The sequence below is a fragment of the Podarcis muralis genome, chromosome 10 (genome assembly GCF_964188315.1).
Source record: "Podarcis muralis chromosome 10, rPodMur119.hap1.1, whole genome shotgun sequence".
Classification (NCBI taxonomy): Eukaryota; Metazoa; Chordata; class Lepidosauria; order Squamata; family Lacertidae; genus Podarcis; species Podarcis muralis.
In genome coordinates, this window is record NC_135664.1 from 70,606,183 (window position 1) to 70,623,646 (window position 17,464).

At 46.7% G+C, this 17,464-nt stretch overlaps 1 protein-coding gene across 1 annotated transcript in view; it reads left to right on the forward strand.

The window, feature by feature from the left end:
* The window catches only part of LOC114605525 (uncharacterized), a 231,287-nt gene that overhangs the window by 88,448 nt on the left and 125,375 nt on the right, over positions 1-17,464 (forward strand). Inside the window, exons 30-41 of the mRNA XM_077935611.1 lie at positions 417-512; positions 1,134-1,160; positions 1,950-2,003; positions 4,738-4,809; positions 6,092-6,151; positions 6,868-6,903; positions 8,898-8,942; positions 11,322-11,357; positions 11,450-11,494; positions 12,711-12,746; positions 13,998-14,033; positions 16,597-16,629. Coding sequence (XP_077791737.1) covers positions 417-512; positions 1,134-1,160; positions 1,950-2,003; positions 4,738-4,809; positions 6,092-6,151; positions 6,868-6,903; positions 8,898-8,942; positions 11,322-11,357; positions 11,450-11,494; positions 12,711-12,746; positions 13,998-14,033; positions 16,597-16,629 — 576 coding nt within the window. The remainder of the gene's footprint in view (positions 1-416; positions 513-1,133; positions 1,161-1,949; positions 2,004-4,737; positions 4,810-6,091; positions 6,152-6,867; positions 6,904-8,897; positions 8,943-11,321; positions 11,358-11,449; positions 11,495-12,710; positions 12,747-13,997; positions 14,034-16,596; positions 16,630-17,464) is intronic.

Here is a 17,464-nt window from a genome sequence, read left to right on the forward strand (position 1 = left end):
GATCCTTCCCAAGCAATCTGAGACTTCCCCGCCTTGTCTGTCTCTACCTTGCCCTCTTCATACCTCTCCTGATGCTGGGAGACCAGGGAGGAAGGGAACTGGTTGCAGCAGGAGGGGAAGACCTCCTGGGCTTTTTCAGCAGCCTACCTCCCTCTTGGCCCCCCTTGCCTCCAGCCTCCACTTCTGCCTTGGAGCCTGAACTGCTCTCTGCCACAGACTCTGCCCGCACACTAAACCCTGTTGCCTCTTCAGTTTCCAACACCTCCTCCTCCCAGTCTGCTCCCCCTTCTCCCTCTGACCACCCATTGTTGTCCCAACAATTCCCAGGTCCTGAGCCTTCTTCCCTTGGGGGTTCCCCAGCTGTTATCCTCTGCATCCAAGACAGTTGTTTAGATGTTTGGGTTAAACCATTTCAGGGTTACAAGGGGCAGCCAGGAGTTCCCGGAGTGCCAGGACCACCGGGTTTGCCCGGACTCCCCGGACCGCAGGGACCGCCTGGATTGTCAGTCAAGGTGTGTATGCGCCTGCAAGCAGGCCAAGGGGTGAGATGGTGGGACAGTGTTCTCGAAGCTACGGACATGAGTTTGACCAAACTGCGGGAGGCAGTGGAAGACAGGAGTGCCTGGCATGCTCTGGTCCATGGGGTCACGAAGAGTCGGACACAACAAAATGACTAAACAACAACAAAATGGCTCAGGACCGCAATACCTCCACCGTATGAACCTACCTGGACCCTGAGATCATCTTCTGAGGCCCTCCTTCATGTGCCTCCTCCTCAAGAGGTTCGGAGGCTGGCAACACAAGAACGGGGCCTTCTCTGCAGTGGCTCCCCATCTAAGGAATGCTCTCCCCAGGGAAGTTTGCCTGGCACTGTCATTATACACCTTTAGGCGCCAGGCAAAACCGTTCCTTTTTAACCAGGCCTTTGGCTACATCCTATGCCCTTTTAAAATGTGTTTTTTGTGGTGGTTGTGGGCGGCTTTGGGTGGTTGTTTTTATTTTATTAGGTATTTTGCTGTTTTATATCTTGATTTTATTCTGTGAACTGCCCTGAGACCAATGGGTATAGGGTGGTATATAAATTCAATTAATAATAATAAATAATACAACCACCTCTTTTCTCTTTGTTCCAGGGTGAGCCAGGAGACCCTGGGGTCAGGGTAAGTGCAGGGTTGTTTTACCACCCGTTCAAGCTATGCTGTCATGAGAACGTCAGTAGAGCCCGGCTGGTAGAGCAACCCAAAGGGACCCTTCAAATAATCATAGAGTCACAAGGGACTCTGAGGGTTGTTGAGTCTAAGCCCCTGCAATACAAGAATCTCAGCACACGGTCTCCCATCCAGTTTGAAACCATACCGGACACTGCTTAGCTTTGCAAATGTGCCAGTTGTTTTATTGCTGCGCCACTTGGAGGTCCAGCATCCTGTTCTCACCGTGGCCAACCAGAAGAAGAGGAGTTTGGATTTGATATCCCGTTTTAGCACTACCCAAAGGAGTCTCAAAGCGGCTAACATTCTCCTTTCCCTTCCTCCCCCACAACAAACACTCTGTGAGGTGAGTGGGGCTGAGAGACTGCAGAGAAGGGTGACTGGCCCAAGGTCACCCAGCAGCTGCATGTGGAGGAGCGGGGAATCGAACCCGGTTCCCCAGATTACGAGTCTATCGCTCTTAACCACCACACCACACTGGCTCAAACGGGAAACCCAAAAGTAGGAACTGAGCGCAACAGTGCTCTCCCCGCTGGGACATTTGGTTGACCCCTTTGAGAACAGGATTGCTGGACCAGATGGGCCTCCCTCGGTCCGAGCTGGCACCCAGGCCCTTCTTTCCTTCTTAAGTCACGATTCCCAAAATCAGCGCTGTGGTACCCTCGAGCAATCCTCAGCTCAGATCCCGCGAGAGACCCGCCGTGCGACTGAGGCAACAAAACGGTTCTTTGTTCCCCACAGGGACCTCGAGGGAAGAGTGGCGTCAAGGGAGAGAAAGGAGAAGCGGGAGAATTGGTGAGTGTGACCTTTCAGAGTGTGTTCAGACGATAGGAATTTTGCGATTGTTTTCTAGATGATAATGCCAACGCTTCTGCCCCATTTTCCGATGTTCCTTTCACCTTGCAGTACCAGCCATGTGTTGGAACCACAGTTTTTTTTACCGCTATACCAGCAGGCTGTGCTAAATTTCATTCACACCAGTGGTCCTGGTGTGCCACAAACAACAACGATGCTCCTCCCTTTCTGTACATGTTTGCTTCTGCCCCGCCCCCCCAAAAACAGCAAGAAAGAACCGTATGCCCCAAATTTTGTTACCTGCAATTTTCCAGGTTGAAGGGGCTGCAAACGCCCTCCCCCCAGATTCTAACAACATGGAAACGAGCATTAAACGTGCTGTATTGTTAGCTTTCCAGACGTGGCTTTTGTGTTGTGTGAAAGCTCTGGTCCTAATGGGAAAATTTATGGGAAAATAATTGGAAAGTCACAAATTGTTATGCTTTAAGAGAGAATTTTCTAAAAATGCACCGCCGATGGTACTTAACACCTTGGAAACTCTCAAAGATGTACAAAGGGGTCCCAAGTAATCGTTGGAGATGCGGAGACAAATCAGGTACTCTCTATCACATGTGGTAAAAAGGTAAAGGTAAAGGACCATTAGGTCCAGTCGTGACCCACTCTGGGGTTGTCATCTCGCTTTACTGGCCGAGGGAGCCAGCGTACAGCTTCCGGGTCATGTGGCCAGCATGACTATGCCTCTTCTGGTCAACCAGAGCAGCACACGGAAACGCTGTTTACCTTCCCGTCAAAGCGGTACCTATTTATCTACTTGCACTTGGATGTGCTTTCAAACTGCTAGGTTGGCAGGAGCAGGGATCGAGCAACGGGAGCTCACCCCGTTGCGGGGATTCGAATTGCCGACCTTCTGATGGGCAAGCCCTAGGCTCTGTGGTTTAACCCACAGCGCCAGCCGCGTCCCTAATCCCACATCACATGTGGTTTCTATGTAATAAAATCCAGGTATCTTGGGAGAGCATCTATTCAGAATTACAAGAAATGTTAAGGATGTCTTTTAACAGAAAACCAGAAGCCTATCTGCTGGGAATTACAGATTTGGATATACCACAAAAAATGAAGGGTATCTTTTTATATGCTACGGTTGCAGCAAGAGTTCTTATTGCTGCAAAATGGAAGAGTGATGAAATCCCATCTATTCATGAATGGATTCAAAAATTGACAGAATATGCAGAGCTAGATAGTTTATCAGAAAAAAATAAAGAATAAACCAAAACAGGAATTTCTCTCAAAATGGGAGGTCGTTAAAGTATATTTGAAAAATAATTACAGTAGTTTAAACTCTGTCGCAGCATTCGAGTAATTTCAGTAGTAGCTTTAAGAAAGACATCAGATTTAAGATAAATTAAGGATTAGTCAAATTAGGATAAAAGTGTATATTGGCAAGAAGCAATATATAATTGAAGTAAGGAATAGACGGCAGGTCGGGTCTATAGTTCAAAGACCAATATTTGCTTTATGGTTTTGTAAATAATATTGTGTTCATTTTCATTTGTATTTCTTCTTCTTCTTCTTCTTCTTCTTCTTCTTCTTCTTCTTCTTCTTCTTCTTCTTCTTCTTCTTCTTCTTCTTTCTTCTTGGTGTACAGTGGTGCCCCGCAAGACGAATGCCTCGCAAGACGAAAAACTTGCTAGACGAAAGGGTTTTCCGTTTTTTGAGTCGTTCCGCAAGATGAATTTCCCTATGGGCTTGCTTCGCAAGACGAAATGTCTTGCGAGTTCTTGCGAGTTTGTTTCCTTTTTCTTAAAGCCGCTAAGCCGTTAATAGCCGCTAAGCCGCTAATAGCCGCTAAGCCATTAATAGCCGCTAAGCCGCTAAGCTGCTAATAGCTGTGCTTCGCAAGACGAAAAAACCGCAAGACGAAGAGACTCGCGGAATGGATTAATTTCGTCTTGCAAGGCACCACTGTATCAACAAAAAATCAAATAAGAAAATTATTAAAAAAAGAAAAGAAAGCAAGCCCTGGTCCTGGTTTGCAGGGACTTGACCCTAGATGACCCCTTACCTCCCTCCCACCTCTCCAATTCTGTGGTTCCAAATATGATGCTGAACTAGATCTGGCATTCTAGCAACCTAACCTGAGGGCAGGATTTCTTGTTTCTGCTGCCTTGCCAATCTGCAGCAAACCACCTGACAGCTTTTTCTTGCCCACCTGCTCCAAGCCACAGGTGAGGAGCCTGTGCTCTCCTGAGATTGCTGGACTGCAACTCCCATCAATACTGGCAAGGTGGGGGAAAAGACAATCGTTTGCTTCTGAGTTTGGCCTGGTGAAACAGGTGTGGAAACCTTCCCATCTTTCTGAAATATACTCAGAGTCGAGAGTGGATTTCATGCTCTTTATTCAGCTCATAGTGGTGAGGAGGAATCGAAGTTCCCCCAAAATATCTGCTTTATATACATTATTTACACAATGGTCCGCACATGATTGGCTAATTCCGGGATTCTCCTGTCGGCCAATCAGGTTGTGGATTCATTTCCACCTGGAGCTGGATTGGGTGGCTCCTGTGGACCAATCAGAGTGCTGCATTCTGGACCCTATTGTTCTAGGAGCAATCAGACTGCTGCATTCTGCATCCTATTGTTCTAGGACCAATCAGAGGGCTGCCTTTTGGATCCTATTCAACTCAGTACATAACACTTTCCTAATCTATTTTGTATTTTTTTTTTAAATTTACAGGGAAAAGCTGGCTTACCTGGCCCGATAGGGCTGGATGGTACTCCTGGAGCTTCTGGACCAAAAGGTGAAAAGGTACTGCTTTCATTAGTGTGAAAAGCTGTGGAGAGACCTTCCTGGGAAGATCTGCTGTGTTGGACACAAGCATAAACTGATGGGGACACTTTTTCTCCCTTTGTCGTGACACTAGAATTTGCAGAACACCCAATGGAGCTGGATGTTGGGAGATTTAGAACAGATAAAAGAGTCTTTCTTCACACAGTGCAAACTATGGAACTCAATCCCTTAGAAGGAAGGATGGTTTCAGAAGAGGATTTAAATTCATGGAGAGGCCTGTTGATGGCTATGAGCCATGATGGTTACGCTGTGCTTCTGAATGCCAAAGGAGGGGAGAGGGGTCTTGTGTTCAAATCCTGATTGCTGGTTTTCCACAGGCGTCTGGTTGGTTACTGCGAGAACAGGATGCTAGACTAGATGGGCCGTCAGACTGATTCAGCAGGTTATTCCTGTGTTCTTATGAGCATAGCAAGTTGCCTTATACCGAGCCAGGCCGTTGGTCCATCCAGCTCAATACTGCCTACACTGACTGGCAGCAGCTATCCAGGGTTTTAGACTGGGGTCTCTCTCCCAGTCCTGCCTGGCAATGCTGAGGATTGAAGCTTGGGCCTTCTGCATGCACAGCAGATACTCTGCAACTGAGCTACGATCCTTCCCCAAAGATTTACTGCTTTCTGAAGGATGTGTCCTGTTCTATTCCCCCTCTGTTTCTGATGTTCTTATTGCAGATGTTAATATTGCATAGCTTGAAGCAACTGGATGTATAAAGACAGACTCCTTTTGGAATAAAACACTGTCCAGACCCATAAGTATTGTCAAAAACCTTACTTACGGAACTTTCTTCAAAACAGAATAAAACTCCCTTCAAGATGGTGATTTGTAATTGAATACCTTAATCATGTGATCTAAGGTTAAACACTCACGTGTTAGAGCAGAGATATTCCCAGTTAACTCAGTTAGACCTCAGGAAGCTCTTAGTATGCTGCCATGGAAAATCCCCATTGTTAGCAATACACATACAGGCATTCTCCATTTCAATGTCAATTAAACAATTATGAAAGAATGAATCTTTATTGCTAAAATCTATAAGCCGTCACAATTGGATTAAACAATTATACTTAACAGTTCGTGCAGTGAGTGCTGTTGCTTATGCAGCCCAAACAGGGAAGCCGAAGGTTTGCAGAAGTATCACATATTGTTTCAGGAAGTGCAAATTAGGTAGATCTGTCTCTCAATGCAAACCAAGTCAACTGCCACACACGTCCAGTGTTCTGAATGTGCTTCCCTGCTTCTTTTTCAGGGGGAGGTAGGACTTGGCCTTTCAGGGACTCCTGGTTTAAAAGGAGCAGAAGGAGACAAGGTAGGTTTTATCTCTGGAACAAATTTCTCATCCAAAACAAAGAGGTCCAAGGCAGCTCATGGAATGCGGAAAAGTGTCTGTTTTGTAACACTTAAGCTGAACTCTTTGTGTGGTGGGTTCTAATAGGTAGGAGAAAACTACCCCTCCCGTGGTGAGTTGAACAGAGTTTAAATTCCCATTCTTAGCAGCAAATTGAAACATCAAATTAGGCTGTAAAGCCTTCTTTTGAACAGGCCCAGCTACAAAGGAATCTGGCTCCCCCTTTTCTTATCCCCCTTAACAAAGAATCAGACAAGGAGACTGTAAAGTAAGTTTAAAGTAGGATTTACTTACTCATAGTCTTGCACTGGTTCTCAGCTACAGTAGCAGTAAAAACTATGCAGGCAAAATGCTTATATTTACAGTAGAAGCAGTCTCAGGCATTTGTCCGAGCTGGAGCAAGTTAAGGGCATGTCTTTCCCAATCATTGGTCAATGGAAGGGAGAGGGAGAGGGAGAGGGAAGGAACAGGAAATACTTATTGATTCTTCCTGATCAAAAGAGGAGGGGAAATGACATCACACAAAGCCCTCTCTACCAATCATATTTCTATGGTCTGAGTCTCTGCCTATCAGCAGTACAGCTCTATGGTTGTACACCCCTAAACTTACAAAGTAGCAAGAATATAAATTCTTGGATTGGGCTGCTAAATCTTCCACACTCCTGTTTCTTTTTCAGGGAGCGACAGGCCTTCCCGGATCCCAAGGACAGAAGGTGGGTTTTGAATGATGTCAAATCTGACTGAACGTGGCTGAGATCAGGAAGCGGTAGCAGCTTCATTTTTTGTAAGGGGGCCTCTTGGTTAAAAAGGTAAAGGGGCCCCTGACCATTAGGTCCAGTCGTGGCCGACTCTGGGGTTGCGGCGCTCATCTTGCTTTATTGGCCAAGGGAGCCGGTGTACAGCTTCCGGGTCGTGTGGCCAGCATGACTAAGCCGCTTCTGGCGAACCAGAGCAGCGCACGGAAACGCTGTTTACCTTCCTGCTGGAGCGCTACCTATTTATCTACTTGCACTTTGACGTGCTTTCAAACTGCTAGGTTGGCAGGAGCAGGGACCGAGCAACGGGAGCTCACCCTGTCGCGGGGATTCGAACCGCCGACCTTCTGATCTGCAAGTCCTAGGCTCTGTGGTTTAACCCACAGTGCCACCCGCTAAATTATTAGTTGCACTTATAATCTGATCTCTGGGTTAGATTGCTGCAATGTCCTATACATTGCGCTGCCCTTGAAGATAGTTCAGAAACTGTAGCTGGGGCAGAATTCAGTGGCCAGATTGCTAACAGGGACTAGGTGGTGAAATTTATGCCCTGGGCACCGATTCATTTCTGGGCTCAATTCAAGATGCTGGATTTGCCCTGAACATAGGATGCTACTTTAGAATGAGTCAGATCACTGGTCCATCCGGCTCAATATTGCACTACACTGGCTGGCAGCAACTCTCCAGGGTTCCAGGCAGGAGTCTTTCCCAGGAGTCTTGTGTTTGGGCAGCGGGTTGGGGAGAGGGTATTTTTCTGCCTGAGTGAAGAGCTTTTAGTCTGCAGTTGTTGATTTTGATATTTTATTTTCTTGAACTGTGTTGTATGGACACTGTTGTCCATGATCTCCGCCAACAATTTCTAGACCATCTGTGTATTCCAACATGGAAACCAGAAACAGAGATTGTTGTTGTTGAGTCGTTTAGTCGTGTCCGACTCTTTGTGACCCCATGGACCAGAGCACGCCAGGCACTCCTGTCTTCCACTGCCTCCCACAGTTTGGTCAAACTCATGTTTGTACCTTCGAGAACACTGTCCAATCATCTCGTCCTCTGTCGTCCCCTTCTCCTTGTGCCCTCCATCTTTCCCAACATCCCAACATCTTTCCCTCCATCTTTCCCAACATCTTTCCCCACCTCTTCTCATGAGGTGGCCAAAGTCTTGGAACCTCAGCTTCAGGATCTGTCCTTCCAGTGAGCACTCAGGGCTGATTTCCTTAAGAATGGAGAGGTTTGATCTTCTTGCAGTCTCCTCCAGCACCAGAATTCAAAAGCATCAATTCTTATGTATGGACACTATGTGAGTCAATTTAAAGGTTAATCCACAGCTCCATGTGCCCCCTCCCCCTTCCCCCTTCCCCATCTCTAGTGCTGAATTGGAACAAACAGCAATCAGGTTTTATGTGAATTGCCTTTTGATCTGATTTAACTTAAGTCTATTAACTTTCTCCGCACTACGTATGTACTATGTACATTTCTGTAGAAGAAGAAGAAGAGTTTGGATTTGATATCCCGCCTTTCACTCCCTTTAAGGAGTCTCAAAGCGGCTAACATTCTCCTTTCCCTTCCTCCCCCACAACAAACACTCTGTGAGGTGAGTGGGGCTGAGAGACTTCACAGAAGTGTGACTGGCCCAAGGTCACCCAGCAGCTGCAAGTGGAGGAGCGGAGATGCGAACCCGGTTCCCCAGATTAGCAGACTACCGCTCTTAACCACTACACCACACTGGCTCTGTAATCGTATATTCCCAATTAATTCTCACCTTCTCTCTTTCTTTCTCTGGTGCATATGGGGAGGGCTGAATGCTTTAAGAAATAATTCCAAATATTTTTAAATTTTATTTCAAATAACTAGGGGGAGGGGTGCGAATCCACCTCATATTACCCTATTTAGTTCAGACCTCTGCAATGAGAAATGACTTGCTGGAGATAATATCTTCCTTTTTCTCTCCTTAGGGTGAACAAGGCATGCCAGGCGCAGAAGGACCAACCGGCTTGAGGGTAGGAATGCCAGGGTAACAATGTGGCTGCTGTTTTGGAATGGAAAAAGCGAACAAAAGGCTGAAGCAAGGCAGCCTTTGCCAGCTTGGTGTGTTTCAGATATTTTGGATTACAACATTCTGGGTTGTGTCTGGGCTGCACCACTGGTGGTGGTAGACCCCAGGACTGATTGCTCTTCCATACAATAACTCCCCCCCCCCCAAAAAAAAACCTCATATTTCAGGGACAAGGCTTGGCTAGAATATTTAGATGGAAAGGACCCCATGGGTCATCTAGTCCAACCCCCTGCTGTGCAGGAATCACAGCTAAAGAATTCCAAGCAAGCGGCCATCTAACCTCTGGTTGAAAACCTCCAATGAAGGAGAGTCCGCCACCTTCCAAGGGAGTGGGTTCTACTGTCGAATAATAATAATAATAATAATAATAATAATAATAATAATAATAATAATAATAATAATTTATTATTTATACTCCGCCCATCTGCCTGGGTTCCCCCAGCCACTCTGGGCGGTTTCCAACACAATATTACAATACAGTAATGCATCAAACATTAAAAGCTTCCCTAAACAGGGCTGCCTTCAGATGTCTTCTAAAAGTCTGGTAGTTGTTTTTCTCTTTGACATCTGGTGGGAGGGCGTTCCACAGGGCGGGTGCCACCACCGAGAAGGCCCTCTGCCTGGTTCCCTGTAACTTGGCTTCTTGTAGGGAGGGAACCACCAGAAGGCCCTCGGAGCTGGACCTCAGTGTCCAGGCTGAACGATGGGCATGGAGACGCTTCTTCAGGTATACAGGACCAAGGCCTTTTAGGGCTCTAAAGGTCAGCACCAACACTCTGAATTGTGCTTGAAAACATACTGGGAGCCAATGGAGGTCATTCAAGACTGGTGCTATGTGATCTCAGTGGCCGCTCCCAGTCACCAGTCTAGCTGCCGCATTCTGGATTAGTTGTAGTTTCTGGGTCACCTTCAAAAGTAGCCCCACGTAGAGCGCATTGCAGTAGTCCAAGTGGGCGATAACTAGAGCATGCACCACTCTGGCGAGACAGTCTGTGGGCCGGAAGGGTCTCATCCTGTGCACCAGATGGAGCTGGCAGACAGCTTCCCTGGACACAGACTTGACCTGTGCCTCCATGGACAGCTGTGAGTCCAGAATGACTCCCAGGCTGCACACCTGGTCCTTCAGGGGCACAGTTGCCCCATTCAGGACCAGGGAGTCCTCCACACCTGCCCACCTCCTGTCCCCCACAGTACTTCTGTCTTGTCAGGGTTCAACCTCAATCTGTTAGCCGCCATCCCGTCAGAATTTCCCCCCGTAATGTTTAGTTGGACTCTTCTTTCTTTTTGTTTGAATCCTTTGGTCTGGATCCTCCTCCCTGGAGCAGGAGAAAACAAGCTCGCTCCATCTTCTATGTGGCCGCCCTTCACATGTTGGAAGATGGTCATCACATCAATTATGTACAGTGGTGCCCCGCAAGACGAATGCCTCGCAAGACGGAAAACCCGCTAGACGAAAGGGTTTTCCGTTTTGGAGGTGCTTCGCAAAACGAATTTCCTATGGGCTTGCTTCGCAAGACGAAAATGTCTTGCGAGTTCCTGCAGGTTTTTTTTCCTCCCCCCCCCTTTTCCCAAGCCGCTAAGCCGCTTATCAGCTGATCCGCTAAGCCGCTAAGCCGCTTAACAGCTGATCCGCTAAGCCGCTAAGCCGCTTAACAGCTGATCCGCTAAGCCGCAAGGCCGCTTATCAACTGATCCGCTAAGCCACTAAGCCGATTATCAGCTGAGCCGCTAAGCCGATAAGCCGCTTAACAGCTGATCCGCTAAGTCGCTAAGCCGCTTAACAGCTGATCGCTAAGCCGCTTATCAGCTGATCCACTAAGCCGCTTAACAGCTGATCCGCTAAGCCACTAAGCCGCTTAACAGCTGATCCGCTAAGCCACTAAGCCGCTTAACAGCTGATCCGCTAAGCCGCTAAGCCGCTTATCAGCTGATCCGCTAAGCCGCTAAGCCGCTTATCAGCTGATCCGCTAAGCCGCTAATAGCGCTAATCCGCTAATCCGCTAATGGGCTTGCTTTGCAAGACGAAAAAACCGCAAGACGAAGAGAATCGCAGAACGGATTCTTTTCGTCTTGCGAGGCACCACTGTATTAAAGAACGGCGAGGCCTAAAAACTGTTCTTGTCCAGCACAAGAATGAGAGTCCTGACCATTGCTCAGACCTGAGTTCCGAGTGCACGGCCCACACCTGCCCCTCTCGGGGAGGGAAAAATCCCACAGTCCCTTTTCCTGCAAAGTGTGTAGTGTGAGATGTTTGCAAGCTAACCTCTTGCATGGGCTTTGCTATGGACAATGGTGTTTTGTGCTATCTTCTTTTTCAATCTAGGGCAAAAAAGGCCAAGATGGGGTCAAAGGAGAAAAGGTAAGGTGTCTACTACTTTCATCTTATAGACGGGAAAGTACAGTATGTGTTTTTGTAGCATAGAATGAGAATCTGTGGTCTGTCTGTTGCAGGGAGAGCGTGGAGAGGCAGGGGTGAAGGGTCTTCAAGGAATTGCGGTAAGCCTCTCTTCATCTGAAGCTGATATTTTGATGATCTTCCCCAACCCATTTCTGAGTTTTCTATAACTGGCAGGAGAGTTCAGATAACATGATCTAAATTAAGAACCCTCATTTTTTCCAGACAAGGACAAGCCATCAGCTCATAAAGTATACAAGCAGAACATTCAATGCACCCTTCATTATTTTTGCTAGTCTGATCAGAGAAACCACATCGTTGTAGGTAATCAGACAGTTATGTCCATCTTCAGAGGAGAGATGGGTGCTGAACAGCAACAGGACACTTTCAGTAGTGATGCTGCGTTTAAAAAATGTCTTCCTCAGAGATGTCCGGCTGCAACCTTCACTGTGTTGTAGGCACCAAGTGAGGATCGCTTTATTTTTAATGACAAGTCATTTGGATGCCATCTGTTGCCAGCAGTATTATGGGCTGCAATCATCATCATCATCTTCCGCCATTTGATTTGACTGGTTGCATTTTAAATATGCATTTAATTACTTTTCTGTTGCCTGATGCTTCAAATTTTCCGCAATCAGATTAAGAATGGGAATGATATATACAGTACATAAACAGTACATATCTTAACAGGCCAACCCAGATCATAAAATTGTAGAGTTGGAAGGGACCCTGAGGATCATCTAGTCCAGCAATTCTCAACCTGTGGTTCCCCAGATGATGTTGGACTACAACTCCCATCATCCCTGACCACTGGTCCTGCTGGCTAGGAATGATGGGAGTTGTAGTCCAACAACATCTGGGGATCCACAGGTTGAGAAACACTGATCTAGTCTATCCCCCTGCAATGCAGGAATATGCAATTGTGCCACACGGGAATCAAACCTGCAACCTTGGCATTATCAACACCACCCTCTAACCAACAGAGCTATCCAGCTCCAGGTTCTAAAAAGGCAGTCAACTCCAGTTAAAGACTCCGCCCCCAGACCTTCCAGGCTCCTCCCACGAGTGATGAGATTCCACAGGCCCCGCCCCTGGAACACCAGGTCCCGCCTTAGCTTGACTTGTCAGGTTCTGCTCCTGGTCTCATCCTGACTCTCAACTCTTTGGCCCACCCCACTTTGGGGGAACCCTCTTCTCCAACAACAGCAAAGTTTACAAGTGGGAAAAAAATATAGAGAAACACATATTTAAATTACACAATAAACCAATTCTACCAAAACACACACATTTTCAATTTCTCTTATTATTATTTTTTAGGGTCTTCCAGGTCCCATTGGGCCCAAAGGAGACCAAGTAAGTGAAAACAGCGTGGAGAGACCATTGGATCACAGTGGCGAGAGGATATTGGGGTGCAGAGTCATTGGGCGGCCAGAACTGAGGTTTGATGCTCACTTGGGGTGTTCATTGTGGACGTAGGCCATAGCATTTCAGGCTGTGGGCACATGGGTTGGGGAACCTTCGGACTGCAGGCCAATCATGGTTTACCAGGGGCCCCAATTTGGCCCATGAAGCTACCGTATTTTTCGCTCTATAAGACGCACCAGACCACAAGACGCAGCTAGTTTTTGGAGGAGGAAAACAAGAAAAAAAATATTCTGAATCTTAGAAGCCAGAACAGCAAGAGGGATCGCTGCGCAGCGAAAGCAGCAATCCCTCTTGCTGTTATGGCTTCTGGGATAGCTGCGCAGCCTGCATTCGCTCCATAAGACGCACACACATTTCCCCTTACTTTTTAGGAGGGCAAAAGTGAGTCTTATAGAGCAAAAAATACGGTATTTTCCCCATCTCGAAAAAATTCACAAAACAAAAGAATTACCATGAAAATCCCTGAAACGAGAAGTAATCGACTATAGAATTGCATTAAATAACAAAAATCAAAAAATCAACCTAGAAATAAACAGAGACTTTACGAGATGCCGGCTACAAAACTCATTTCACTGAACTAATCAGTTTCCTCAGAACGAAATAAAGAAATTATAAACCTTAAATGATTTTAAGTGATACCAAACAAACTCAAGAGCAGGGCTGAAAACGCTTCCTCAAGTTTACAAAGAAGGTATGAAAACCTCAATGACAAGTTTTAAACATAGCCCTATTTAAGAGAATCAAGCAGTAGTGATAAGAAATTTTGAGTTTCTGCCCTGTTTTTGAGTTTGTTTGAAACTTGAAACCTCAATTTCTTATCACTACTGCTTGATTATTTTAAGTGCCCACTTGTTAGCTGGTTTTCAGGTGCTTTGGAACCCTGTGCAAGAGAGCTTGAGAAAGTGGGTAGGACAACCCCCTGCCAATCATGGGCCACCATAACGATGCCATGTGATTGGCAGGTGGGCTGTTATGACTTGTCAGATTTGGCCCATGAAAACAATCCTGGCCTGTGGAGTCAAAAGTTTTCCCCAACTCTGAAATGGCAGAAGGTAGTGTTCTCCCTTATAGGGCTCCCTCCTCAATTCAGTCAGGCTTTCACCCCAATACGCGTGGCCTAGAATTGCACCCTTAACATGCACTTTCCTGCTAACCCTGACTTTCCCCCTTCTTTAACAGGGCATCCAAGGATTTCCTGGTGCTCCAGCTATGGGTGTAAGTGCATTTTTAAATTTTTGCGGTGATTAGGAAGGTTTCTCCAGCCCAAATCATAATAGTTCAGTTGGAGTGGCATGTGACAATATCATCAGAAGCTGTCTCATATTGTAGCCTTATTGGAGTTCACCGATTGGGTCTGCGTTGCTCTGGGACAGGAGGAAGGAAGTCAAATGACACCGAGGTTGATTCCAAGAAAGAGTTTATTCTGCTCTCCGGATAGCAGAAGGCACTTGCGTGGTGAGTCCACAGCAAGTCCAAAGAAATGAGAAGTTTCATGCAGTATATACATCCTCCAGGCACCCTCTCCCTCCTTCCCCAGGAATCCAACCACGTCAGCCTATGTACGCAGGTTGACATCACATATGTTCTTGCTCTGGTATTCTTAACCATAAAAGGGTATTTCTTCCTGTACTTCTGACCATAAAAGGATCTTCCTCTTCCTACTCTTATCTTGGAGGAAGAGGTCATCATCTCCGAGAACACGCTCTGGCATTGTTCCTGGACTTAGGTCTGTGCATCTTTTGTGGTCAGGACATAAGATAAGGCACAGACGTGTCTTCTCTGTTCTACTGGTACAGCCAAGGTCATCCCTTGCCGTGACTGATAAAGGAGAGAGTTTGTTTATACAGCTGTGTCCTTGTTATGCATTTGCTCAACAGCTCAAGTTTTATGCATTTTAGAGTGCTCTCTTGGAGAAAGAAGAAAGGGGGGGGTTGAGTCAGTTTTAAACTGACTGCACAGAATCCCATTCCTTCAATATTAGGTCAAACCTGGGTTTCTCCAGCTCCATATTATCTACACTGACTGGACCACTTATAAACGCCATCTCCAACTCCTCAAAAGATTCCATCAACGGTGTCTCCGAAAAATTCTACACATCACTTGGGAAGACAGGTGAACTAATGCCAGTGTACTGGAAGAAGCAAAGATCACCTGTGTCGAAGCAATGATTCTTCAACATCAACTTCGTTGGACTGGTCATGTTGTGCGGATGCCTGATGATCGTCTTCCAAAGCAACTACTCTATTCCAAACTTAAAAATGGAAAGCGTAATGCTGGTGGTCAACAAAAGAGGTTTAAAGACTCTCTCAAAGCAAATCTTTAAAAAATGTAGTATAAACACCAACAACTGGGAAACACTTGCCTGCAAGCACTCAAATTGGAGAACAGCCTTTACCAAAGGTGTCATGGGCTTTGAAGACGCTCGAACTCAGGATGCAAGGGAGAAACATGCTAAGAGGAAGCCATGCTTGGCAAATCCACACCATGATCAACTCCCACCTGGAAACCAATGTTCCCATTGTGGAAGGATGTGTGGATCCAGAATTGGCCTCCACAGTCCCTTACGGACTCACTGTTAAGACCGTATTCATGGAAGACAATCTTACTTGGCTCTGAGTGATCGCCGAAGAAGAAGAAGAAGAAGAAGAAGAAGAAGAAGAAGAAGAAGAAGACAACAGTGGTACTATGACTTCCCTTGATTGAGACACTATACTTCAGTTGAAACGGCCTAGAATAGCATTTTTTTGCTGCTGCATCACACTGTTGACTCATGTTCAGCTTGTGGTCCACAAAGACCTCTTGATTCTTTTCACACGCACTTCTGGCAAATCCTCACCATGATCACCTCCTGCCTGAAAACCTATACACCCACTGTGGAAGGATGTGTGGATCCAGAATTGGCCTCCACAGTCCCTTACGGACTCACTGTTAAGACCGTGTTCGTGGAAGACAATCTTACTCAGCTATGAGTAAGAGAAGAAGATGACTGACTGACAGAGGCTCTCTGGGGTTTTAGACAGGGGGTGTTCCCAGCCCGAAGCTGGAGATCCTGGGGATTGAACCCAGGCATAGCTGTCAACTTTTCCCTTTTCTTGCGAGGAATCCTATTCAGAATAAGGGAATTTCCCTTTAAAAAAGGGAAACATTGACAGATATGAACCCAGGTCCTTCTGCATGCAAAACAGATTTTCTGTTACTGAGCCATGGCTCTTCTTCATACATGCCATTAGGAGCATGAGATTTCCCATGCCTGCCATTGGGGTGGGGGGGTCATGATATTCCTGGCCTTTTCCCGGACGAGCAGCGGCCCCTGGAGCACAGAATAACATGGGGCAGAAGTCATCATCATCATCAACCTTTTATTCGACCGTCAGTCAGAAAGGTACATTTGTCAATACACAGTTAAAACATCCAGGAAGATTTTAGAACTTAGCCAACACTAAAATGGGCTAAACAGATAGCCCCATATCAATACAGTCAATTATAGTCTTGCAACGCTTAAAAGCTAAAAAAAGAAATTTGGCCACCAAGGAAGGTTTAGCTCTAGTGACATTATTCAGCAAGTGTAAAACCTGGTTTTCTCCGGGTAGGAAGCTAAATTGACATAGGAGTGGGTCTATAAAATTTTGTCTAAGCTCTGCATAAGAAGAGCAAGTCAAGAGAATGTGTTCGGTGGACTCAACCACACTCATGGCACAATGGGGCAGAAGTTGCCGCTGCCAAGCAAGCAAGGCTAGGATTGGATGGAGAGACTCACCTGTGGTTTCTTTCTCTGCAGGTGGTGGGACCTTCAGGCAAGAAAGGTGCCAGGGTAAGTGGGGCAGGGGCATGCAGGATCTGTCCATTTTGTGGGGAGGAAGACCATTTTTCCAGCAAGGATTTGCAGGGAAGCTGTGGATTTAAGAACATTGGCGGGTGTTTGCCTTCTGTGCCATTAAAAGAGCTTTCCTGGATCAGATCTTCTTGGCTTCTTATCCTCACACCTAAGGCTGATAACACACCATTCAGAGAGAAGAATCACTTCCAGATGGGTGGCTTTCAAATCTTTAACCTCCAGGGGATGCTCTGCAACATCATTGCACCTGCCAAGGAACTGTAGATTCCCTTGCGTGCTGCAAGGGATATTGTGGGCATGTACCTATCTCAGCAGGACGTGGATGGCGCTGTGGGTTAAACCACAGAGCCTAGGGCTTGCCGATCAGAAGGTCGGCGGTTCGAATCCCCTCGACGGGGTGAGCTCCCGTTGCTCGGTCCCTGCTCCTGCCCACCTAGCAGTTTGAAAGCATGTCAAAGTGCAAGTAGATAAATAGGTACCGCTCCGGCAGGAAGGTAAAAACGGTGTTTCCGTGCGCTGCTCTGGTTCGCCAGAAGCGGTTTAGTCCTGCTGGCCACATGACCCGGAAGCTGTACACCGGCTCCCTCGGCCAATAAAGCGAGATGAGCGCCGCAACCCCAGAGTCGGCCACGACTGGACCTAATGGTCAGGGGTCCCTTTACCTTTACCTTTACCTATCTCAGCTTTCCTATTTTTGTGGGGGGAGAGTTGCTCCTAATTGCATGGGGGCTGATGCTATGCTGGACGTGCCTAACAGTGGCCAGAAAAGCATAGAATTGTAGAATTGTAGAGTTAGAAGGGACCCCGGGGT